The sequence below is a fragment of the Nipponia nippon genome, unplaced genomic scaffold (assembly GCF_047370975.1).
Source record: "Nipponia nippon isolate SJK-2023a ecotype South Korea unplaced genomic scaffold, ASM4737097v1 scaffold_1, whole genome shotgun sequence".
Classification (NCBI taxonomy): Eukaryota; Metazoa; Chordata; class Aves; order Pelecaniformes; family Threskiornithidae; genus Nipponia; species Nipponia nippon.
The window spans coordinates 147,505,844-147,532,686 of NW_028262290.1; the positions used below are offsets into that span (position 1 = coordinate 147,505,844).

The 26,843-nt window shown below is 44.2% G+C and overlaps 1 protein-coding gene across 4 annotated transcripts in view; it reads right to left on the reverse strand.

Moving 5' to 3' along the window:
• The window catches only part of PIP4K2A (phosphatidylinositol-5-phosphate 4-kinase type 2 alpha), a 116,968-nt gene extending 100,821 nt beyond the window's left edge, over window positions 1–16,147 (reverse strand). Inside the window, exons 1-2 of one of the 4 annotated variants that reach the window (XM_087776663.1) lie at window positions 15,335–15,668; window positions 11,726–11,755 (exon numbers count right to left, since the gene is read on the reverse strand). In XM_087776663.1, coding sequence (XP_087632789.1) covers window positions 11,726–11,755; window positions 15,335–15,475 — 171 coding nt within the window. In that variant the 5' untranslated portion in view covers window positions 15,476–15,668. Of the gene's footprint in view, window positions 1–11,725; window positions 11,756–15,334; window positions 15,669–16,025 lie in introns of those variants that run through there. The other 3 variants (XM_087776657.1, XM_087776649.1, XM_087776655.1) reach the window with 3 other exon arrangements.
• Between the last annotated feature and the right edge of the window lie 10,696 nt (window positions 16,148–26,843).

Genomic DNA, 26,843 nt, shown 5'->3' on the forward strand with positions numbered 1-26,843 from the left:
TTAGGTTATACCACAGGTAGTGCTGCTGATGTGCCACAATTTGTACTGATGGGACACCGTTTAGTAGAAAGACCACATAAGAAAAGACAAATAGGTTACTCCGGGAAGAAACCACTTGAATTTGAAGCACGTCTTTTGTTGGAGTGGCAGAGACAAGGGACTTATGTCAGTCTCTGAACAAAGACACAAATTAAAACGTTGTGTTGGACATCAGTAGATGCAGAAGTTTTTTTTTAGTAAGCCAGTTAACTACTAGATGTACCACATAAAATACACAGCAGTGAACTGTAGCTGCACAGAAAAATGTATGTCATTTCAAGTAGAGTGCTCTTACATTTTTTTGCCCATGTAAATATTATACCTGCTTGGTGAAGACAGCTATAGAGTAGCAATGCTGTGAGAGTTTGCAAGTGTACCCAATATGAGTGAAGTTAAAACTGAAAAGAATGAGGCTGAAAGGACACAAGACATTAAACCACTGCAAGGGGACAGACTCATTCCCTAGCTACTCCCTGCACCCTGCCACACAGTTCTGACTATCCCCTTTGTACTGGCTCAGATCCCACCAGAAACTAATTACTTAATTTCCTAAAAATATCTTTCTCCCTAAAAAGATATTTTTCCTGATGAATTGATAAATTAAACAGCTTGGCCAAAGGTACAATGCTGAGGACAGTGAAAAAAGGAAGGAAAGAATAGGACCAAGACCAACGACTGCTGCTAAAAGGAGGTAAGAGTGAAGGAACATATAAAACAGAACCACAAGATAAAGTTATCCCTTCCAAGACTCCTACTGAGACCATATAGTCAGATTCCCTAAAGACATGTAGATGCAGACAAGCTAATATAGCATTGCCTATCTGGCAAACTTATTCAGAGTAAGCATAAATTGTCCCTCAGGGGAAAGATTTACTAAGACACAACCCTAGACTGGAAAGGAACACAGCCACAGAGGTGTAAGTGATGCACATTCAAAAATAGATGGGAAGAGACTAAGCATGGAAAAAAGGATACTATTTCTTTTCTGTAAAGATGACTTTCCACAGTCTCACATAATGCCAGGAAGGAGTCTCATCAGAGGACTAATTGAAAAAAGTAGAATAATTTTTCAATTTCTTGACAAAGATGCAGGAGAACAGTTTGCTGAGGTTTAACACTTACTGCAAAACCCACAGCATTAAAGACATTAAGTCTAATACCTTCATTTTTAGGTTCCGCCATAGACTTAGACCTGGTGTCAGTGTCTCCCATTGGAACAACCAGAAGCATCTCCAAGATCATCTAAATCTACCATGGATATGGACTATCTGTATTCCAAAATGTTGTTGTTTTTTTTTTACAAAATCCCATACAGAGACTACACCTTCATCTCCTTTACACTTTAGTTGGCTAGCATTTGCTGCAAAAAAGTCTGAAAAACATTTTCCCTAAAAGACTGGTATTTAAACTGGCAATATCAGTCATCAGATTTTACCACTTCTTTTCATGACAGAAAATGCAATATTGATTAAGTGTTAAGAGGAGAGACTTGATGAGACAGAATTTGGTGTCTGTTGCTAGAGGACAACAAGCTCAAGAATGAACCAACTTACAAGTCTGTTGGTAAAGCCTATAGCAGCAGAAACTAAGCAGCAGCTGACTGACATTTCACTTCTTCTGTTGCTCCTCCCCTTGACCATCACCAGAACTAACACTTTCCAAGTTTCAAAGTCACTTGGCAGGGAGAGAAACCACTACAGCCCAGGATCTGGTTCACAGCTGGCTTAGACTGAGACTTAGCCTTTCCTTCGCAGCAAGGAATCACACAGCCCAACTCCCAGTATGCTGTCTTGCCCACTAACTGCTCCTTCCACTGCTTAAAAAGGCCAGGAGAACCAAGTCATTTTGTTATTTTAAACAAAAGCAGCTCACGACCCATCCCTGTCCTATCTCTGCTCTTCCCTCCCTGCCTCCAGACAGGATTAGTTTTCAGCAGGACATGCTGCCAGCAGAGGGGCTCTCCTGACCCTGCAGGAAGGCGAGGTTTTAGGCAGGACCACCCCTTTGCACTGCCATTCCATCACATTCGCTCACACTGAGGATGAAGCCATGCCTTTACTTAACAAATCAGCCAGAAACCAGAGAACCATGGCTCTGTCCCAAAACGATGTAAACCCCCAAAGGAAATTCCCCTCAGTCCTAGGATACACCCTCTTCCCCTTCCAGATGGAGAGAGGGAAGGTGCAGTGTCAGCTTTAGATCTCTGGAAATCTTTAGGAGCGAAGTCATTACACTGCAGCTTTACTGGCTTCAAGTTAGTTACTTCATGCTTCCTGACCTTAAGTGCCCCTTGGAGGGGAAAAAAAGAAAAAAGAGCTAATAAATAATTGAAATAGTTCATTAGTAGATCACTGTGGAAAGTTAACAAGATTAATTAAATGCCTTCAGTTTCATAGTGTTGGAGCTAAGTGACAAGGAAAATGTCACTTATGTAAAAGATGTTTATATTCACACAGGAAATATTTTATATTTCCAATAAGGCAATGCAACTATTCTGCAGTCATAGCCTGAATAATTAAAGGTGATTAATGATGTTGTGGACAGTTTCCATTGGTTGTTAGCTTAATTCAGCTTTGAAGCAATCTTACACTATCTTTTGTTTCATTCAAATTTTTGGTGACAATTATCTTCCGAAAGCTTTAGGCACCCACATGATAAGCACCTCTATTTGATCAGTCAGCTTGCAGGCTTTGAAGAACTGATTTCACTGTCCATAACCTGGGCCAGCATGACTGGCCTAGGAGCAGAGCTCTAGGCTGGATCTGTTTGACTGCATTTCTATCTCCATTTCATTTAACATGCCTTTCCAAGGTACCTGCAAAGCTGTCTGCTCACAGGGGGAGCTGTCAAAGTGGTAGCCAGTGCAACAGCAAATCCTGCCAACTCCACCAGAAGCCCCAGTCAGATTCTCCAGAGCACTTTCCTCCTTGCATTATTTAAGCAAATATATGTAAATGCACAGGATCTCAAGGATTTAGAAAATACTTCACAAAGCAATAGGTGAATCAGACAAAATCAGCTGTTCTGTTCTGGAAAACACAGTAAAATTTAAAAAAGCAATCTTTTGACTTGTCTATTTCTAAAACAACCATTAAAATATTAAAAAATTGCAAGCTCCCCTCAGTTACACAGTGGTAGTGCTGTGACTCACTGCACGCTGTTTATTTTATGTTCAAGGAGTCCAAAAGCTGAGCATTTTCATTCCTGGTTTGCCAGGCTTGTTGAAAAAAAGGTGGTCTCCGAAGCCTCAGTTTGGAAGAGCCATTATGGCAAAATAACCCCAAACAACAAATGCAGAAAGTGGGACTAGATACTTTTGTCCACTGTACCTCAAGCTCTAAGCCATTAGATATATCTGAAAGCTTGGCTAAAACTAACTGGAAGATAGTTTTGTCAGACACATGCATGTTTTTCAAAGAGTTTCTGCCATGTCAGAAATGAGTTAATCTCTCAAGTTAACTCTTTTCAAATACTTTGACCAGTAAGTCCAATGTTCACAAAACACTTCAAACCTCCCCCCCCTTTTTTAAGGAACAGGCTATATATATTTTAAGAGTCTATCAGCAAGACACAGACAATCCAGGTTCCTTTTGTTTTTCCTTATCAAGAGGCTAATATTGGTCAGAATACGAGTCTGACAGAAGAACAAGCAACCCTGAAATATTAGTTATGTGTTTATATGTGACACAAATCTCCTGGTTGATGTCTTCAGTCCAGAAAGGGGTCCCATGGCACCACACATAAAAGCAAGCAGCTTACTTCAGGTTAAGGTGTTACTTCCCACCAGCTGAGTACAAGGATGTCTATGCCCTTGGCCAACTCAACTACAAAAAGTAACACACTGATTTAAACCATCACATTTTAATTCCACTTTGTAAACAAAGTAACACAGGCTCCCTTAAATCCTGAGTTTTAGAAGAAGTATTTTTAAAATTACTTTTAGCCTGGCTTCTGAGGTAAGCATAGGCACATAGCAACAGCTACTTAAGGGACTGAATTACGTCTGCCAGCCAGCCATATTTCTATACCTGTCAACTCCCTCCACTCTTAATAAAATTAATTTCTGAAGTTTCGTTCAGCATTATGCTGCCACAACAACAGTACAGTATCCTGTGACAACGCCAAACAAGAATGTTTTTCTGCCCCTAATGCCTCTTAAGACAAGTAGATAAATGAGCATTTCTACATGCCAAACAACATAAGGATGGCTAGCTGCTTCAGCAGGACAAAGATACCCTCTAAACTACCAGACATTACATATGTTCTATTTCAGAATGGTTAGAAATGTGGCTTATCAGGAAAGAAGAGTCACTGCATTTTGAAGGGCATTTATAATGGTGTGGACAAGACCTCAGGCACATCACTCCAGATTAGTTACCAAGAACAAGCCCATTGTAAAAGAGCCACCACTGTTCACATCCCAATGGACCTTCTTCATCTGTTAGATGATCAACACATCATGCAGGAGGAACCACTGCTTTCAGGCTCTTCCAGTAAATCCTTAGGTGCTCAGCCTATAAGTGTGAAGCAAGTCATGTTCAACCATAAAACCTTAGGAAATCATTCACAGGAAAATGAAAAAGTTGATGACTTAAATATGAAAGCCTTGGAGATTTCCTCAACAAGAGAGGAATATTAAAAAATATCCTACCAAATGACACCTTCCAAGGACAAACTTGCAATATGCCTTCTCTGAAAGATTCAGTAAGTACAAAAATAATGTCTGACGAGTAATTAGTTTGAAAAGTGAACTAAAAACACTGCTACCAACCACAAATAATCGCTGTACATGGGAGGGGAAAAAAAACCCTGACAAGTGGTACGGGGAGATGTGGTGGAAAAGGAAAAAATCCACCCCACTCCCACCAAGAAAAAGGTGTAGAGCACTAGCAAGATTCAAGATGCTCAAGATTTCAATACTATTTTGCTTTGATGTACTGCAACAGAACAAGCTGAGGAGGGATGAGGAGTGCAGGATTCTGTGAGCCCAGAGACATCTGAACCCTATTAACATCCCTGAGCCAACATAGCCCAAAGGGCATTGCTCACTCAAATGAAATAACCAGCTACAACTGCCTGCAGGTGTAGGTAGGAAAGAGAAAGCAGCATTGTTGAATCAGCTGAACCCAAAATAACAGCTGGAGAAACTGCTCTGCTAGGAACTCCCTGCATCCATAGAAATGGGCAAGAGGTTCTGAAAACAGTGGTTGCAGTGCTTTTTGGCTGCAAGCAGGTACATGTGTTTGTTAAAAAGCACTAAGATTTTGTTTCTGTAAGTTAGTTTTACCACTTGTCTTCTGTGGGCTGGGGGAATATCCAGAAAGATTTTCTTGTTTGTTTGGTCCTGTCCGCTGTGCAAGCACAGAAGCGGCTTGGTTTACATATCACATATTGCAAGTGAAGCATGAGTCAGACTGAAAACTCATTAATCTGACAATTCTGCTTAAGACCCAAAAGAATAATTATGCCAGAAAATTTCTCTTCAATCCTCCTCTGCTACCCTTATTATCACCAGGGGGGAGGAAAGCGTCAAGAGCAGCAGGGAAACCCTCGTTTGCATCAGCCTCAAGCTGCTGCACAAGAGGGTGGTGCTGAGCTGCAGCATCTCACCGAGCATCTGACACTGCATTTCACTTTGAGTGAGTCATTTCTGAGTCCTCCAACTGCAAGTTTGCGGTGACTGAGGAGGAGGAGGTTGGGTCTGGGCTTTCCAGTGAAGTCAGCTTGTTTGAGACTGCTATCTTTCCCAGAAAGACAACCAGCTCTTTTGAAGAGCCAACTGAGACAGAATGTGTTGATAAGTATTTCCTCTTCAAGGACTTACTGTGAAAATTTTTTTTTCAAGTATAAGCCTTTAAATATTACCACTACTTGGACCAAGCAGTTTCAGGTACGTACTTTATGAATCAAGAACTGATTTGCATACCATCTTTAAAACTGGAGTTACATATCTTTATATAGACTGTTTGAGTAAGTCTGGAAGAGATGATGTTATTTTTCTTTCGGATTGGAAAAGGTACAGAAAACCCCTAGAAACAGAATAGTACATAAGTATAAACTCCAGCGAAGAGATCTACCCAATCAGCATCTTTAATTGTTTTATTTGCAAAAGAAAATCATGCAATACTTGAGTATCCCTTTTTCATGAAAGAGGCACAAATTTTAGAACAGTTAGCCTGAATGCAAGCGTTTGTGCCACTGTTCTCAGAATTACATAGAAGCCAAAAGTAACCTTGTCTACCATTAGGCCTTTATTAAAAAAAAAAAGCAAGAAACAGTATTAGGATCATAACTTCAGAATCTAAAATAAAAATAGATATCCCATTCCTCAACTCAACTGCTTCAGTATTTTGCAATTTGGTCTCCCAAAACTGGCTCTAAATTCAGATCAAAATACTGAAAGTCAGAAAAACAAGCAGGAAGCTCAGAGATTAGCAACCTTGCTTTTGTTTTGTCAATCTTCCAATTGTTGCTCAGCTCCAGGCAACCATAATACATCAGATTTGCACACTGTGAAGGCCCTGACAATTACATAATTAAAGAGTATTTCTCTCTGAGCTCCTCTAGAAAGTTTTCTATTATCATCACTCAGGACCCAACACACAACAAGGGCCACACCATAACATCAATAAATACTCTTACTACAGACAACTTATATGGCTGAGAAAACAAGTACACTGAACAAACAGAAACACAGCCAGCAACATCACGACATCAGAATCTGCTGTACCAAAAATGGTTTTAGTACCTATGTGATCTAGCAAGGGTCTACAAAACACTGGGCAACACAGTCAAAGCAGAACTAAACTCTGCAAAACAGTTTTAAGCCTACTTTGCAACAGGACATGCCATAGATGCATTATATCAGAACTATTAGTTTAATAATTATTGAGGCTTGGCACCACAAGCTAATCAGATATTGTCCAGTTTCAGTTCACTATAACAAAATTGTTACTAAGCTGCTTTCTTTTGATTGGTAGCTTGATATCCTACAAGAGAACATTCAAGGTAGGATTCTCAAGAATTACTATTGTTTAGAGGTAGATGCCAATGTTTGGAAGACCTTCTAAAAGCAACTTCACAAATTTCAGCCCCTAGGAAGCCATTACAATTTTTCTGAAGACATTTACTCTCTACCTGGGTAGGCAAATTATGAGGTTAGGTGGTTCAGCATGTTCCAAAGACCAAGACTGAAAGATGACCAGAAACCAACAGGTACAATATAGACAGTTCCGTCTCTTACAAAATACATTACTATTTCAAAAGGTTAAAATAGCTGAGAAAGGTCTTCAGGTTGAAAGTGCAGGATCCACAGTGAGAGTTCTCTACTCAAGTGTTTTTTTACTATGGGCAACAGTGTAACTCCAGGCTACCAAATATGAAATTGAGCTGTAGAGAGGAGGTCCCTAGTCAGTCAAAGAGTACACACCAGAGGTATCCGAGTCCCTCCAACTGTCCTAAGCAACTATAAAAAAAGTCACCTTAAATTACACATACATTGGTCTCTTCCCTCCACTCTCCCTGCAGCATGTTTCCAGCTCTTCTTTTAAGCTGGGACTGACACTTGTGGATATGGCCTGTTGTGGTATAAAACCCCTACCCTATTCACTCTTCTGCATTCGTTTTTCCTCTAGCACATCTCCCCAAATGAACTCACCACAGGATCAGGTCAGTGCCAGAAAGAGTGGAAACAAGTCCAGCAGCACGAGCTTTTAGCTGGCTTAGGTATTACGGAGGCTGTGGTTTGACTAACCTTATGCTAGCATGAACTGGCACCTCCTTACAAAGAAGTTATTTTGCCCTATCTTTTCTGCTTTTGCACAAACTCCACATTCTTTGTGCTGGCACAGCTGCTCGCATGGTTGGATGATGCACTTCAGTGAATTATGGTCCATCTAAAAACTCCTCAAAATGTATTATTTTGAGGAGTTGGATTATTACTTTGGAGCAAGGTAATTACTGATAAGGAAAACATATATGGCTGAATTTGTTAACCAGGAAGACTGGAATGGCCGAGACTTGATTGATAAAATGCAAACACAGGAATAGCAGAGTTGCAAGAGGCGAGACAGCCTCATGACTGAGACACCAAGAGGGAGACTGGGAAAAGTGAAAGATTAAACCAGTTACCTCAGGCAGCTGCAAGGTGGTTCTGTAAGTCTCAGCCTCACCAAGGAGCTCCACAGGCTTTCTAATCATGTCACATAAGGGAATGTGATTTTTTTTCCAGTTTTGTCTTACAATCTAAAAGGATCACACATATGCTCACAGCTGTGTTAAGAATATTAAGGTTGCCTTGGGAACCTACAATGCACACAAAAGAGCTGGATTAGACTAATTACCTTGCCTCAGTACACAAGGTAGTTGTTCACCAAGTCTGATGAAAAATAAGTACTCTAAAAGGTGTATGGCCATAAGTATTTCTACTGCAAACTATTCAACCCCACTATGAAGATACAGCTAATGTTTTCTTTTCAGTTTGTGACATCCAGCACTACAGCATTCAGCTACTTCAAACAATTTTCATAACACCATTATTAAGCAATCTCAAGACAAAACTAATTAACTTATAGAACAGCCCAGGCTCTACAGGAGGATCTTAAGACAGATGTTCACATAGCAAACCGCATGCAAGAAGTTACCATCTCAATTCAAAGCTAACCCGTTTCACCATGTACTGGGATGCAAACCCTGAAAACTAACAAGGTTTGTCATTACCATCCCATAGATGAAGCAGCAGTTTCTTAGACTGCTTCAGCTATTTTGCTAAGTGCAAACATGTGCTTTATCAACAGTGAAAATGAGGAAGAGAAATCAGGACTTTTGTTAGACATCTAAATAGTAAGCATCAACTATAAAAAGTGGAAAAACATGGAAATAGGCCTTGGGAGTAAACATAAAATAATGAATTCATACTGGAGTCCATTACCCACAACAGCAGTCATAATCACTTAAAAGTCAGGAGAAAACAAAGATGAACATGTACTTCTTTCAAGCCTTTAAAACCTCATAGTCCAACAACAAAGATGACTAACCTTTCAACAAGTTAAGATATCTGTAAGCCAACATGACTACAACTCTGAACGCTTAGCTCTGGCAAGATTACACTGAAGATCTGTAAATAATAGGTAGTTTCACCTTGCTCTAAAGTTGTCATGAAGTTACATAATGTACAGCTAGCCTATGGAACCCTATGGCACAAGATGTTTTCAAGGAAGAGCAGAAAACAGGACTGTACAATGGGGTGAGTCAGTTATATTAAACAGTTTGTCACCCTGAAACTACAGGAGGAAAATAAACATCTACCAGGCTCTGGCCAATGGGCATAATGCAAGTGTCTGCTTTAATGAGCAAGGAGTTTGAAAATAATCCCCTAGACACTCTTTAAGGTACTGGTGCAGGATACTCAAATAAGATGACTAAGTTGAGTCAGCAAAACAAATTTGTGCCACCTGTTTGCTTCACTGAACATTGTCCAGCCCTCCCCGCTGTGGGAAATTCAGTTTCAAAAACCTATAGGCAAAAAAAACCCCTAGCCTTTGCAGCACCTTAACTTGTACAGGAGAATAAACTACAGAAAGTAGCTTTGAAACTGCTGTCAGAGCTCTTTTCATAGCCCTTCCCATCTCATCCCTAATAGAAGCTATTGTACATGTCCCTTTCAATAGTTCAGAGAAGGACATGAAATATCACTCCCATTTGTATTTCATGCAGGAATGTTTACTACCTTTAACCCAACCATAATGAATATTTACAATTTTTATTTTTACTAGTCCATCCACTCAGTTGCAAAAGCAGTATCAGATTAATTTCTGCAGTACACAGAGCTTGACACCCAAAAAAGAACCAAGTTTTCAATAAACAGCTCTTCCTGTTCTCCTTCCTTCTATATACAAACATCTGGGCTGAGTGCCCAGCTGACTTTATTTCAAAATAGTTTTAATTGCTTTATTATCTGCTCTGCTGTAATCAATGCTTTTTAATACGTTGTTTCTTCCTGCTTCTTAGAAAGAGGCTTCTCACATGTAGTCTACCACCACCTTCATTAAACAATTAATAAGGTTTGTTGGTTTTTCCAAGCTCATTGTTATGAATCTCAAGTTAACTCTAAGATCAGTAACTTTAGTCTTACTTTGCCTCAGTCATTTCAAAAAGCCACTTAGAGCACAATTACAGTAGTGATGCTCTGCATTAAATACAAATACTAGCAACACAGTTGACAAACACAACTGATGAGTAGCCCTTCCCATCTCAAGACAGTTTCCAACCAATCTGTTGTGCTGACAGCCAATGCCATGAGTCAATATTATAGTTCCATATCCTCAGGGTTTCACTAGTCTCATCATCATTTAAGAATATATTAAAAATAGACCCAGAAGTTATCAACTCCTGTAACTATGAGGATATATTGCTAGTAGTAAGTGCTGCGGGTTTGTTTTCATGGATTTTTCCCCTCCCCCTCTTTAAAGGAAACTGATCATAAATGTAAGTCAGTAGTTTTTATTCCAGAGGGCATAACCTAGCTTTTAATTATTTTCAGCTTCATCTTTCTAATGATTTACTGAATAAGCTCTTTTCAGTGTCCTTTTCCTAAATGCACAGTGCTTCAGGATAGGAAGTTCTTAGGAGAGAGGCTAGGTAAGTCAGTACTAAGAAACTTGATTTATGCCACAAACTGAGAGGGTACACATTCACCTAACAAGCTCTCCAGTGCCATGTTAAAACATAAGGACAGGCATGAATAAGTGAGCTATTTGTGTGTTTGTCTGGATAAAAGTTTATAACGGGAAAGAAAAGTATGCTAGCCAAGAAAAAAAAACCAAACTGAAAACCGACAAGAACACAGACATTTTATAGCTTTCTGTAGAGATACAGAAGCTTTCCTAATGTGATCAAATATATCCTAGTATGTACAAGGGGGAAAGATGCATCTACTTGTCATGCATGTTTTTCCTCCCCACATCTGTAACAGTGAAGGAATCCAGGAGTTACACTGGTGGACAGAGGAGTCCCACAGCTCTCGCTCCTTTTATTTATTCTCTCCTGGTGGTGTTCCATTTTTGCTAAAAATATCAGGCCATATCGCAGGCAAGAGTGCACCGGTAGCATCAGGCTCACAGTGCCTCATGTGAGCAGCTGAAGGAGGTCGTGGGTCATTGAATTCTTCACCCACGGGAAGTACACCCTTTCTGATGTACTCTGCAATGTGCTGGGAGGGGGGTGCGTGGTGTGTGTAAGTCATTTGATCCATGCACTCTTATTGTTCCTCTTGCTTATTAGGCAGCAAGTGCCACCAAGAAGTCAGGCACTGCTAAGTTTTTAGATCAGCTTGTAATCATCCAAGAAACAGATGGCAATTACAGATTCCAGGGGCTGGGGGGGGGGGTTGTTTGGTTTTGGTTGCATTCTTTTTTAAACTTGTACAGTATGCTCAGAAACTTCATTAGGTATTCATTCTCTTCTCCTAAATCTATTTAATTCAGTGGTTGACGCAGTAGGTGAGGTCCCCAGCAGTCCATTCTTTACCTGAAAATTAGTTACAAAAAGCCCCACTTCTATTAATTTTCTTCCATCTTTGTGGGTGATACATTTTTAAGGACCTAAGCGTAGTTCCCTACAAATTCCCAGCTTTTCTAACAAGCTTCTAACAGAAGCAGGCAACCAACACAAGCAAGAGCAGACTCACCATGATTGTGCCTGGGACAATCATCATCACCTGCAGAAAACACAGAATGCCTGGCTTTCATTTTTGGCACAGAAAACAAGGAGGGAAGAATTACTTCCAAAAGCATTAGGCAAAAAGTTACATGCTGCCTTCCTTCCCTCTCCTCCTTCCCATAGTTATTGGAAAGCCACCAGCAGTGACAATATAGAGGTAAGAATAAGTATGTTATTTACCACATCAGTCGTAAATGAAATATGATTACAATTATGTTAACTAGCTAAACATATAGCTTTAAGTCATACTAACCACTCAGTTTAAGTATTTGTTTCAGTAGCACAGCCAGATTATCTTTGACACAGGGTAAAAGACCAAGATAAGATCAACTCTTAATGATGCAGATGCCTGCAAGATCCAAGCATGCCAACAATTAGTCTTTGCTGGTACAAGTCATCAGTATTACAATCTCATCTGCAAAGTGCGACACAGTTGATTTCCCTTTCACTTAGCAGAAAGTTTCATTCAACAGTGTATTTCAGCATACCAGGAAATGAATTTACAGCTCTGAATGTGACCGCATATTTTCTTGCTTCTTAAGATATTTGGGTCATGTTTACATATTTTCCCCTCACATGCCCTTCTAAGTTATTACTGAATTTGACTGCATTACCAAGCAGGATTTTGCATTAGGTATCTCTGTATTTCTACCTAAACAACAGAGACCACCAAAGCAATTTGCTTACAGTTTCTTAGATTGTGAGGTAATTTAGAAGAACCTTGGGTAACAGACACCTCCCTGCAGATTTTTTTCCCATTAAGAATTCACAACTCTGCTGTAAGCCCTCTGCTTTGACTCCAATGCTGAAGATCTCCCTTTATAGAATCATGTTTACTCCTAGGACAGGAGAGTTAAGAGAACAGTTCTTTTAACTTTTTCCTTAGATGGAGCTTCTTCACACATTCAATTTAGAATCCGCAAATCCTCCAAAACTCAATCAGGTGCAGCAGTATTTTGGCCCCAAGATCAAAAAGTTAAAAAGCCTGCAGAAAAATCTGCTTTCCCCTTTTTATCTTCACCAAGTGCTTCCTGCCAATATATGCTGCATCCTGTCAGAAATGTGGGAACTGCATCTCAGCTTCACCATTTCAATACATACTTATCCCCCAAGACAGTTCGTAAGACTCAGAGACTGCTATTGTCTCCTTAATTGATATGCACTGCACTGGAAGTGGTCTTAAATATGATTTTTCAGATGACTACTATGTTCTAAGTTTATTTAATTACTATCATCATGAGCTATGATCCAGGCTCATTTCCTAGTCTAGTCTTTGCTTATGGATTTCTGTTTATTCTGCTAAGAAACTTAAGGATCCTTAATTCCTCTTCTTAATGAATCCACACACATAATTTGTATTTCTCCCATGAGATACTCTTACTTGTGATAACAGAGTCCAGCCACACTGAACACTTATTTTCATTTGCTGGACAGTGCCACATCACGTATTACAAACTGACAGGGTAAGCACCTAACAGAAGAGCTTGCAACACTTCAATGCTGCTTTCTTGGCTAAGAGATGTTTAGCTTTAGACACATCAAAATAGCATTTTTTTCATGCTCTCTCATTCAGAGGGATTTTTACTTCCATGGGGCCCAAAGCATTATTCATGATTACACCTTGCAGCAGGGTAAAGAAATGAAACAGTATCTGCAGAACACACAGCAGATACTCACACCTACAGCCATCGTCTTCATGTGAACATTAAGCTGCGTTTCTCCGAGCCTGTTATATTGCTGTGCTTGCTCTTTGAGCCCCCCCAAATGAAAGAATTTTAGTTTACAATTTTTCATTTTACATGCATGAACCATATGTTTCCTCATTACATTCTTTAATGGGAACAGCTATCTATGCCACAGTACATGATCGTAGGAGTCACGTACAGCATTGTGTTTGTCACTATTTACTTTGTTATTACTTGTACTGGGGAGGTCTTTCCTCCAAAAGTAGTGGTATTTCCAGTAGGGACACATGGAGTGAGGAGCTGTTGCAACGGGAGGACCTCTGTGCTCCTCAGAGATCTTCTCCCTCCTTCCCCAGGGAGATCGCCGATAGCTAGTGTGCTGCCATTCAGTAGAAGGCTCGCACCCTGTAATTATCAGCTTGCTTTCTTTCATTAAAGAGGCCTGTTTGGGAATTTTTCTACGAATAGCATGAGCCACTAAAGAAGGAGCAAAAGAAATGTGTATTTAAGCCCAATTCTGGCAAGTAGCATACCATGCACTTCCACAATTAGAGATCTCTTTGCTTTGTAGATAAATATCTAGTTTCTTATCGGTTTACGACATAGGATGTCACTGCTTACAACTGACCTACAGAAAACCTGAACTCCTTTGTCACCATTTCCTACTGATGACTCACGGGGCTATCTTGAGTAGACCACTGAACCTCACTAGAGCTTCTCCTCTGTCATCCATACCATACTGGTACATACGGTTAAAGCGTTTCCCCCCTAGACCATCACTTCAGGCACTGCGCTGCTGAACACGGATCTAACAGTGCTTTGCCTTGATGCTCAGCCTCCAGGCTTTAGGCAAAAACTGCCAAAATGTACACAAAGGAAAAAACCTCACAGGATTTGGATGTGTAGAAAACAAAAGGAACGCCAAGTTAATACTACAGACTGCTTTGCCTGCTTCATGAAGCCGTCGCAAAATTTGTAGCCTAATCTCAAATTGCACATTGATAGTTACTCTTACAAGCTCTTAAGCAGCAACAAGAAATAACCCGTATAAATCCAACACCTGGACGTACAGACTTTGCACCAGCGAGAGAAGAGAAGTTTTTGGCTTAACTGCCCTGATACCTGATTTTAGGTGATCTTTGGGCTCTACACTTTTAACCTGCCACGGTAGCTATTTAAAGATGTAAAGCTGCGACTTGAGCCTCATAATGCCCAACCCATGTGACATCTTTACCCGGCTCCTAATTGTAACGCCGAACAGCAGCAGTCCAACGCTACCGCACCCGCTACAGGGACTCTTTCGCAGGCAGAGCAGCCCATCATCCGCAGGGTGATATAGCACTCCGCAAATGTTGCAATTCTGCTGCTTTACCACATCAAAAACCGGCCCTCCTCCCCTCCCCCAAGCGCACAAAACCGTCAAGAGGCACTTGCTTAAGCGAACTGCACGGAAGACGGTAAAAACTTCGCCAGTTCAAGGCTAATAACCGGGTGTTTTTCCCCTAACCGCAGCCCGTGTACGCAGGGCCGGCCCGCGGGCGGCGGCAGGAGCGGGGCTCGGGCTGCGCTCGCAGCCCCGTCCCCTCACGGGCACCCCCCGGGCGCCGTTCAACGAGCCGAACCGCCGACCGGCGGGACACGGGCCACCGCGGCCGCCCGTCGCCCCCGCCCCGGCAGCGGACCGCCGCTTCCCCCGGCGCCCGCCGCCCGCGCTCGGGGAGGCGCTCCCAGCCCCCGCCGGGGCGGAGGACGACCACCGGCCACGCGTGCCTCCCGCTCCCGTCCGCCCCCCGCCGCCGCCCCGCATCGCCCCCCGCTCCTCCCCGCAGCCCCCGGGGCGGGGGGGGGGGGGGGGGGGGCGATGCCCCGGCGGGGCGAGTCGCAGCGCTTACCGAGTGGTTGACCCCCCACATGAGGACGCTGAGCAGCGGGTCGCTAGCCCGGAACAACTTCACTTTTTGCGCCACGAAGTGTTTTTTCTTGGTCTTGGTTTTACTCGCCATGACGGGCACGATGCTGCTGGGGGCCGCCATGGCGCTGCCGGCGGCGGACGGGGGGGTGAAGCGGCGGGAGGGCGGGCGGGCGGAGAGAGGAAGGCGGGGGCGATCAGCGCCGCAGGCCCGGCGGCAGGCGGCCGGCGGCGGGCTGGCAGCCGCGGGACGCCGCGCACATCCCGGCCTGCCCGCCGGTGCCGCGCGCTGAAATGGCCCCGCTCGCGCGCCGCGGCCCCGCCCCCTCCTCTTCCTCCTCCTCCTCCCCCCCCCCCCCCCGCCACGCACAGCGCCCCGCCCCCGCGGCCGGCGCGGGAACGGCCACCGGGTTTCGGTTCCTGCCACCCCACTGCGCATGCCCCGTCCCCAGCTCGCGCCTGCGCCGCCGCGGCGGGGGGGGCCGGCGGCCTCGGGGCGGGCTCCGGCGGCGGGGAGGCGGCGGCCCTCGCTCCCCTCACGTAGCGGGGAGGACTCCGGAGACCGACCCAGCTCAGCGGCTGCCCGGGGAAGGAGGTGGTGCTCGTCCCCTGCCCAGCGCCCCGCTTCCCGCCCTTCGCGCCCATCTCCAAGCCCTCTGGGAAACACAACCTACCGGCACGCTCACCTCCGGCGAACTAACCGCGCACGTCCTTGCGTGGTGCCGGGTTTGCGGTGCCCACTCACGCTCCCAGTCCCCCTCCCCATCAGGAGACCCCCGGGCGCGGGAAGGAGGCTCCGAGGCAGAGCTTTGCCAGCCGCTCCCGGCCTAGCTCCAGCCCGCCGCCAGAGCGCTTCGCTTCCGCCAGCGCGCAGCCAGCACTGAGCGCCCGCAGAAGTGTCGCACCCCGATAAACTACACCCCTCTATTCGTACCCACAGAAAAAAAAATGCTTCTTGACTGCCTCTATGGCCACAGAGGATGCAGTCAGTGATAGACAACAAGCTGCAAAGGTGCATCTGCCCGGCTCAGAAAACATCGTACACGGCATACGTTTTCCTCTGCTGTATGAGGAGGAACCTCAATGACAATTGCAGTCACTGCTCCGGGTCAATACACAGTGATAACGTGGAACATACATCTCCTGTGCATGTACAATAAGTCATCCGCCAACTTCTGAACCATGCAAACTAACCTGCCTGCTGTAGACCTTGCTTTGTTCGTCAGCTGATCATTCAGCAAGGTGACCAGATCCTTAGGGAGAAGCACGAGCAGGGCTGCTCCACGAGGGTGGACAAACCAGCAGCTGAGGGTCATCCCAGTCCAAGCGGTGCCCTCAGTGACGGGGCACAGTCCCACAGGGTCCACACACAGCGGGCAGGGCTGGGAGCTGGCAAGGGCACACACCAGCAGTCCCAGAGCAGCTGAGGTGATGAATCAGGCCCATCCAGGAAGGCACAGAGTAGGCACGGGGTCCATCCAGGAGACAGGGCCAGAAACAGGACTGCAGGCAAGCACAGGACCAAGGTATAGCCAGAGTACAGTGCTGGAGACAGGCACACCTACAACATGGCTTAGGCAAGGACCCAAACTGAGCCTTCCTTGAGCTTAAATGGAGGTGCTGGGCAGAGGGTGCTCCCAGGTGAGGCTGTTCACAGCAACTACGGTCAACAGGTGAGCTCAGGGCCCTGACGCAGACTCACACAGCTGCTCATAAATTTCAGAACTTGTTGCACCAAACACGGTTGTTCGTGTCTCATTCTCTCCATTTCTCTTTTGGCTTTGTGATCTCAATAGTAAGGTTATCTATCACACTGGAATCCAAACCAGTAGTGTTTAATCTCCCTCCTGCACAGAAGCAGTTACTGGGATTTATTATATGGTCTCTTTTCTGCATCTTAGGGAGAATAAGAGAGAACAGTGATGCTGTATTTCATTTTCTGTCATTATTTTTTTTAGAGCAAGGAGTTACTTTGGAGTTACAGAGGGACTAAACTGTAATTTTTGTTCTTGAAAATAGATTCAACAACAAAAAAAATCCCCTATATTTCTACTGCAGTCAATGGAAGCAGCTGAATAGTCAGCACCTTTGAATAAAAGCAGGTCACTTAGATGCCTAAATATAGATTTGAAGTCAGACTTTCAGAAGAGTTCAGTACCCATTTTGTTCCTTACCTTATGCTTAGAACATGACATCTGAGTATCGTACAATGCTGCAAACATCAACATGACTAACATCTGTCACATACGTGTCTTTTATCTTCTTTCCGGAGTAAACCTACATAGTGAAGCGTTTTGGCTTATAAATGTGTAATAAACAACAAACATTTTGGTAGGTTTGTTATAGGGAAGGGAAGGCTGAGGAAGGAAGTTGCTCTTTTTTTCCAGGAGACTTTCTAGTCGTCTTGGCCTACATTCTAAAGAGCTCTTCCCTGCAAATATGCATCCTTACCAAGGGAGGTTGTTTTATCAGAGGAACAAAAGATGTTGGCCATAACCTTTACAGCAGAATTAAAATAAATCAAGGGCCTGGGCTATCTTCATGACAAGGTCTGGGGCAAAGATCTGTCCTCTCCAATTTTAAGCACCAATAACAGGATGGTTGCCTGTACCTGTCTATCCTGTAGGGACCACTCTGGGCACAGGTTTTCCAGTGAATCCATGATATATATGCAGCTGGACACAGGGGTCGCTTGAAGAGACAAAACTTGATTACACTTGCAGCCTACACTCCTCTTGGGAAGTCTCTTTCTGGCTGTGCTTTAACTGGAGCTCCAGGCTCGCTCTTTCCCTCAACTGTAACCTAGTTCTTAAAATAAAACTAACCAGAGGCTGAGTCTGGGACCAGGCCCCCCAGCCAGTGCCCACAGCAAAAATTTCCCCAGCCAAGTTCTTGCAGTCTAGACTTCCCTTTCAAACCCCTTTCTAGCTCCCCTCCCACTGGAGCTCTAGGGCTCGCTCTCCTAGTTCTAACACTAACCCTGAGAGCAAACCTAATCTTATGCTAAGCCACAGCCCAGGGTCCCCAGCCAGTGCCCACAGCAAAATATTCTCATGGCCTCGTTCTCTTCACAGTCCACCGTTTCCTTTGGCATGTTTCCTTTCTAGCTCCCCGCCAGCTGCAGCTCTAGGCCGTCTCTGCCCAAACGCCCACCTTAACACTAACACAGATCCTTAGACCAGGACCCCCAGCCAGTGCACTTAATAAAACGTTCTCTCTGCCATGGTTTCTCTACCCCACGCCCTTCCTGTCCAAAGCTCCTTTCTAGCTCCACTCCAGCTGCAGCTCCAGGGCCTCTCTTTCTCTCAGCCATAACCTTAACCCTCACCCGAATGCATGCTGGGCTTTGGACACGGCCTCCAGCCAGCACCCACACCAGGAAGTTCTTGCAGCCAAGTTCTCCTTGCAGCCTACTCTTCCCCGGGACAGTCACTTTCTAGCCCCAAGCCAGCTGCAGCTCTTGTCTCTTTCTTTCTCTCAACCATAACCTCAAACCTCACCCTAAGCCTGACGGTTATGTGGAGCCTTAGACCAGGCCCCTCAGCCAGTGCCTCCACCTAAAAGTTTTTGCAGCCAAGTTATCTCTGTGGCCCAGCCTTTTCACCAGCAGCTGCTTTCAAGCCTCCCTCCAACTGGAGCTCTAGGCTCTCTTTCTCCCAACGCTAACCCTAACCCTCACACTAGCCGTACACTGAGCCTCAGACCAGGACTGCCAAGCAGCATCCATAACAAAAAGTTCTTGCAAGCAAGTTCTTCTTGCACCCCACGCTTTCTAGGCCCATTCTAATTGCAGCACTAGGCTGTCTCCTGTCAAATTTAACCCCAGCTGTAACTCCAACTATAATGGTAGACTGAGCCTCAGACCAGGCAGCCTTGCCAAGTTCTCCGTGAGCTTAGACTTCCCCTTCAAAGCTCCTTTCTAACTCCCCTCCAGCTGGAATGCTAGGCTCTCTCTTTCTCCCAGCCCTAACTCTAACCTTGACGTAAACCTAACCATCTGCTGTGGCCCTCCTTTTAATGCCCACACCAAAAGATTCTCCCAGCCAAGTTCCCCTTACAGCCCACCTCCTTTCTAGCCCCTCTCTCACTGCAGCTCTAGGTTCTCTCTTTCTCTCAACCCTAATCCTAACCCTAGCCTATATTGGGTTTGCGTGGCAAGGTTTTGGTAGTGGGGGGCTACAGGGGTGGCATCTGTGAGAAGCTGCCAGAAGCTTTCCCTATGTCTGATAGAGCCAACGCCAGCTGACTCCAAGATGGACCTGCCGCTGGCCAAGGCCAAGCCCGTCAGCGACAGTGGTAGCACCTATGGGATAACACATTTAAGAAGAGGAAAAAAACTGCTGCAAAACAACAGCAGCTGGAAGAGGGGAGTGAATATGTGAGAGGAACAACTCTGCAGACAGCAAGGTCAGTGAAGAAGGAGGGGAGGAGGTGCTCCAGGCACTGGAGCAGAGATTCCCCTGCAGCCCTTGGTGAAGACTGTGGTGAGGCAGGCTGTCCCCCTGCAGCCCCTGGAGGTTAACAGTGGAGCAGATATCCACCTGCAGCCCCTGGAGGACCCCACACCAGAGTGGGTGGATGCCCGAAGGAGGCTGTGACCCCATGGGAAGCCCGCGCTGGAGCAGGCTCCAGGCAGGACCTGTGGACCCATGGAGAGAGGAGCCCAGGCTGGAGCGGGTTTGCTGGCAGGACCTGTGACCCTGCGGGGGACCCAGGCTGGAGCAGTGTTCCTGAAGGACTGCACCCTGTGGAAGGGACCCACGCTGGAGCAGTTTGTGAAGAACTGCAGCCCCTGGGAAGGACTCATGTTGGAGAAGTTCATGGAGGACTGTCTCCCGTGGGAGGGACCCCACGCTGGAGCAGGGGAAGAGTGTGAGGAGTCCTCCCCCTGAGGAGGAAGGAGCAGCAGAGACAACGTGTGATAAACTGACCGCAACCCCCATTCCCATCCCCCTGCGCCACCGGGGGGAAGGAGGTAGAGAAACCGGGAGTGAAGCTGAGCCCAGAAAGAAGGAAAGGGTGGGGGTGAGGTGTTTCTAGATTTGTTCTTATATCTCATTATCCTGCTCTGATTTGATTGGTAATAAATTAATTTCCTTGAGTCAAGTCTGTTATGCCTGCGATGGTAACTGTTCAGTGATCTCCCTGTCCTTATCTCGACTGAGGAGCCTTTTATCATGTTTTTCTCCCCGTCCAGCTGAGGAGGGTGAGTGCTAGAGCGGCTTTGATGGGCACCTGGCAGCCAGCCAAGGTCAACCCACCACACAGCCGTATCAATAAATAATTTAAATTTAAATTTAAATAGGTGTGATATCTCCAGTGGACTAAGCTGATCTTCTTGTAAGCACAGAATGTGCTCTGACGCCGACGAAGTGGTTTACTGTCCTTCATGGAACGGAGTGTATGTGGAAGCTCCAGTGGGGACTAAAAGGAAGATCCTCCGGGCTTGTAACAAGTTGCAGGATAGGCTTGGGGAAAACCATTTATTTTGGTTTGTCCTGTCTGCTTCAGGTTTTTTTCTGCCATTGGTACTAAAGTTTCTGCTTTGTCCCACTTCTGGTGCAAAATGCTCTTAGTTGGAAGCTGGTGGACACAGGAGAGGGAAGAAGAGAGAATGATCTCGCAAGATTGTGCTAACGAAAGGCTGTCCTCACTTGACTTCATCAATAGCTAGAATAAATTAAAACAAGGGTGCGAGCTCCCTTGAATTTCCCGGGATTAACCATGACTAGCAAGCTCATTTTGAAAATGTTTGCTCTTTGTGGTGCTTGCGGCAAAGCTTTGTATAGCTTTAGTGTTTAAACGTAGCACTTTCTAATTTGTTACTTTATTCCAGTATGTATGTGAATGACTTGCTTTTTGTTTCACTGGCCATCAAGAGCAATTCTACTGGTGTATTAGGGTCTCTAATTTTACAGAAAGGGATATCACATAGTTTGTAAGTGAGGCTTTGCCTAGCTACTGGAAGGTAATATTTCCCTTTACAATTATTTTCTGCAGCTGCAAAGAACAGAAGGCCCACAGAGTTTCCCTGGGCCAACTGCCATAGAAACTAATTTCAGCTAAGGCAGACTCATAAATTGTTCCATTACTCTATAAATTGGTCTGGGCACATGTCACTTCAAGCCAAGCTGGGTTACTTTAAATCTAGCCTGTAGTTCTAAAACACTGCCACCTTTTTAAAGAACACGTCTTAAAGGCATGATGACAATAAATAATATCTGAAGTGAGTTAATCGTCTACAAGAGCATGAAGCCTACAAGGACATCAAATTCTTAACCGTTTTATTGGAAATACATAACGACCAGACGAAATATTTTGAAGACAAAGCATTTCCTTCATTTGTGACACAGAAAAGGAGAAATAGAAAACCAGTATCTATAAACTATTTCAAATGCAGACTCCTTAATTGCTCTGTATTCAGAAGAACAAATACAATCTGTATGTGGGAATGATTACTGGCTACATATGTTTACAGGCAGAAAGCATCGCCTGCCAGTTTTCAGATGTGCCATCAAGAGCTACAGGATTCACAGAATTTCGCTTTATTACAAAAGATTCCAAACAGTCTATGAAAGAAAATTTGAAATACAAAATCAAAGTAATTAAAAGTAAATTGATTTACAAAGATCGGTGTAATAATTTCCTAAGCAGAAAAGATTCTGACATTTCATTCTAGGCACTACCAATTCCCGTTTGTTCCTCAGCAGGAAGCACAGTCCATAACCAAAGGCCTGCAAAGAGACTATCGGCCCCCATTAGAGATCAGGCATCCAACCTAAGTCATGCTTTCCTTTTTTGTTTGGTTGTTTTTTTTAAAGGTGAAAAAATAGACAGCCCACTCCAGTCTAGGCTTGGGAAGTTAGTACCGCCAGGCATAGCTCCTTTAGTCACAATCCTAAAGGCAGTGGAAGCCAGGACAGCTTTTCACCTTGTTCAACTCTCCATAAACAAGCCACCCAGAAGTCTCCTGGCGATCAGCATCCAGCAGCAGCAGTGTCCATTTCAGTCCAAACGAAGCCGATTCTCCCTAGGCAGAGAGACGCCGAAGCCACCTCTCCCGCTCCCTCTGGGCCCTCCGCTTCCCGTCCGTGACTTCCCCCGCTTAGGCAGCAGAGCTGTCAGTTCCACCTCCCAGCAGTTTAACAAGCCACAACTGCCAGGTTTTGCAGCTTATATAGTCTTTAAGGGCTAACCTCTTCCTTTTTCTTTAGTGAAGGCTTTTAACCCTTTCGAGGTGCGTAGTGACTACAGCTCAAACTTCTGAGTTGTTTGTGTGCAGCTTTCTCGAGTAACTGGGATTTTGTAACGTCTCTCTGTTGATCCAAACTCCTGTTTTATCAGCTGTAGTAACTAGGAAACTGCAGAACTGTTCCTGTACAACTGTTGCTCCAGCTGGGGGCTTAGAGGCCATTATATAAAATGATATATAAACCTTTTTTTTTTTTTTTTCAGCAAATAGATCAAAATGAATAGATTTCACTATTGTGATATTTTATGAATGGTACCAAATACATGTAAGCTTAATAAGGGCATTCTGTATATACATCTTCTTGTTTATTCTTCAACTTGAAAGGTATTTTGCTCAACATCAGGTAATAAATGTCACTTTGAATAATCTATTAATTGCACTTGTGCCTGTCTAAAAGCTGATCTTTTTTTAAAAGATGCTCTTTCTCTTATAGAAAAGATTTTAAGCTTCCTGTATTTGGTTTTAATAACCTTTAAAACATAAAAGGACACACATTTTAATAACAGAATAAGAAACAAAAGGTAGTATTTCATGTCTTTAATTGCACATCCTTTAATAAAAAATCCTTAGTGCAGAGCTTATCTTGTTTGGTAAAAAACACCGTAAGTTCCATTTTCCTCTAGCTCTTATTTTTATTATTTGTAAAATTTCAGAAGAATTTTACTTCCTGCTGCAGCACTTCAGCAGCCTCTTCAAGCTGTGGCCCAGAAATACAGCTTCCTTAGCATACGCCGTTTTAGCGTTTCTCGCTTGCTGTGGTTAGTCACAGGAACTACAATAGCTGAAGAGCTGTTAGAGAGCGACAGTCGTTCCCACGTGTTCTAGTTTAGACGTTTGCCGCTGTTACTGAGGGTTTTGTTTTAAGAGAAGGTTATGTTTGTGCACTCTTTCAGTGTTGCTATAGGACTTTCTAGCATTTTTCTTGTGGAGACATTGAAGAGCCACACCAATGCCAATTAGGTTAGCCCTGGAAAAGTCTCATGAAAGTCATGGAAAAGTCTCATGAAAGTCATGGAAAAGTAAGATACAGAGTTTTCAAAGGTCAATTTACAAAAATCCTTTTATTTTGGATGCCTCCATTTTGGACAGAAAACACGCGATACCAAGACCCTGAGCACTGACAACAATAACTGAATCTTGACGCTCTAGCGGCACAGTCCTTGTGAAAACCAGGTCTCACGTGTATCCATATGGTATCTAAATGAAGTAACATTTAAAACATCTGGCCCTATGTACATTTCAACAATTCACATGGTCAGCATTTCACCACACGTCCGTTTGCTCCAGACTTCATCTATTCCAGTTCTGAAATCTCCAAAGAAGGAAATCCTGCAACTTTCCCCTTTTTGGGGCTGTTCAGCCTGGAGAAGAGAAGGCTGCGGGGAGACCTTATTGCGGCCCTTCAGTACTTGAAGGGCGGTTATAAGAAAGATGGGGACAGACTTTTTAGCAGGGCCTGTTGCGATAGGACAAGGGGTAATGGCTTTAAACTAAAAGAGGGCAGATTCAGACTAGATATAAGGAAGAAATTTTTCATGATGACGGTGGTGAGCCACTGGAACGGGTTGCCCAGAGAGGTGGTAGATGCCCCATCCCTGGCAACATTCAAGGCCAGGCTGGGCAGGGCTCTGAGCAACCTGATCGAGTTGTAGATGTCCCTGCCCATTGCAGGGGGGATGGACTAGATGACCTTTAAAGGTCCCTTCTGACCCAAAATATTCTGTGATTCCAGTATTTGGCCACCTGCACAGGGGAAACATTTTTCCATGTGTCTAATAAGAATTCCCCGTGCTCCGACTTGTGTCTGTTGCTGCTCGTCCTGTCACTGGGCACCTCTGAGAAGAGCCTGGTTCTGTCTTCTCTATGCTTCTCTCCTGTTAGGTATCTGGAGGCAGCAGTAAGACCTTCCCTTTGCCTTCATTTCTCACTGCTGAACAAAGCCAGACCTCTCAGCCTGTTCTCACACAGCATGTCATGCAGCCCCATAACCATCCTGGTGGCCCTCCACTGGGCTCACTCCAGTCTGTCAGTGCCTTTCTTGTCTCGGGTACCCCCAAACCGGACACAGCACTTGAGATACAGCCTCACAGAGGGGAATAAACACTTTCCCCAAACAGGTGGCTACACTTTCGCTAATACAACCCATTTATTCTGGCCCAGATGCGAGATCCCAGATCCCATTTGCCCTTGTTCAACTTCATGAGTTTCTGTCAGATCATTCTCCAGTCTGTCCAGATCCCCTTGAACAGCAGCACTGTCCTCCCAGCATAACAGCCGCTCCCTCCCATGTCATACTGCCTACAAACTCGCTGAGACTGCACTCCGTCCCACCACCCGGGTCACAAATAAAGATATTAAACAGTATTATCCCCACTATGAATCCTTGAGGGATGCCGCTTGTACAACCAGTCACCAGTTCTGCTTTGTATTGTTGATTACAACTCTTCGAGCACAGTGGTCCAGCTGATTTTCTACCCATGTTATCATCCGCTCACTGAGTCCGTACCTCACTAATTTGGCTGCACGGAGATAATGGAAGACCATATCAAAGGCCTTGCTAGAATCAAAGTAAACAATATTCAGTGCTCCTCCCTTCACCCCAGAGCAAGTCATCTCATCACACAATCAGGTCGTTCAGGCATAATTTGCCCTTGATAATTCTGCGCTGGCTGTTCCCAATCACCTTCTTATCTTTCCTGTGCTTGGAAACAGCTTGTAGGAGAATTCAGTCCGTAACATTCCCGGGGAGCGCAGTTCAGCTGAGTGGCCTCTGCTGCCCCAGATTTTCCTTCTTGTCCTTCTCCAAGATGGATGTGAGCTCGCATTCTTTCTTCTTTATGGCTTGTTTGTGATATATTATTATTTCAATCAATAAAAAAATGACAATGGGACCCTAATATGCTATTAGAGGGTTAGAATCGACCAGGTCTCTCCTTTTAAGGAAATTTTATATTCTAATGTAAAAAACTTGCAATATTTAGGTTGCAGTAAATTATGATATGGTTCTGCTAGAGAAATTTTTACCCTAGGTAACAATCTTGTCTCAAATTCTTTTGATTTGCATAACAAATACGTGTTTTCCAAGAAATATTCTGTAAGAAAATGGAAATTAGACAAAGTCACTTCCTTAAATCTATTTTAATTAGTAAAAACTTTCCTGATGCCAATAGACATTTAAAATATTATTTTATGTAAAATAAATGCAAATAATCAGCTTGCTAAACACCAGAATAAGAAAGGAGAAAAAACAAATGATATGAAGAAAACTTGTCCATCTTAATGACTTTGTAATTACTATGTAAAACTCAAAGGACTGCAAAGAAAATGCAACTCATTTCTCATGCGAGCAGAAGGAAGAACGGTGTAAGAGCTGCTTAGGCACAAGGCTGAAAGAGATTCTACCGATGTCTCCAAGAAACTGCATAAAATGCTCTCAACCTGGATAAAGAGAAAGGTTTTTCAGTGTGTGGTAACGTGTATGCAAACCTGAGATTGGACTGCTCTTTGATATGGGTAAGCAGCTGCAAGCCACAAGAGCACCACTGTTTTATGTGAGGCAGGGGTAATGGTTGAGTTCAGTTCACTAAAACTCTTTCCTCTTGTACGTCTTTGAAAATACATGCGCATCAGGCCTGATCTACACAATTCTTTTTTGTTAATGGTTTGTAATTAAATGAGCAGTGTCACTTTTAATGTAAACGGTTATACAAGTGGAGAGGTGACGGCAGCTGCTTGTACCAAACAATTTTACTAGCAGCGGCAGGTTATTTCCTGTTCTTAGGAGAAGCTGCTACACCATAAGAGCACCGTTTTACACGTATGACATCCTCTACCCTAAGAGATTGTAGTGCTTTGCCTATTCTGGTTTTAAAAAGTAGGTTAAACAAAATAACTGCAGCTATTCTGGTGCCGTGGAGGCACCTCTTTGCCCAAGGTTTCTTCCTTGGTAAGGTTTAGCAATGGAGGTGGCACTTCTGGCGGTGATGGGGATGATAAGGTGCCGCTCAGTGTGCACATGTGGCTTGGTGTCAGTAACCAGCGTCCTGGTACGAGATTAATTAGCAGGGATTATTACTGTCATTCAAACAACATCACCTGGGTGCAGACAAAGCTTTGATCATTATACAGTGTCGTAGGAAACTTCATAGCAGTCTTCAGCAGCACATCTCCCAGGTTTCTTATCAGAGCTAACAGGCTTTAGGTTCTCTCAGTTTCACTAGGGAAGCATGGTAATTACTAG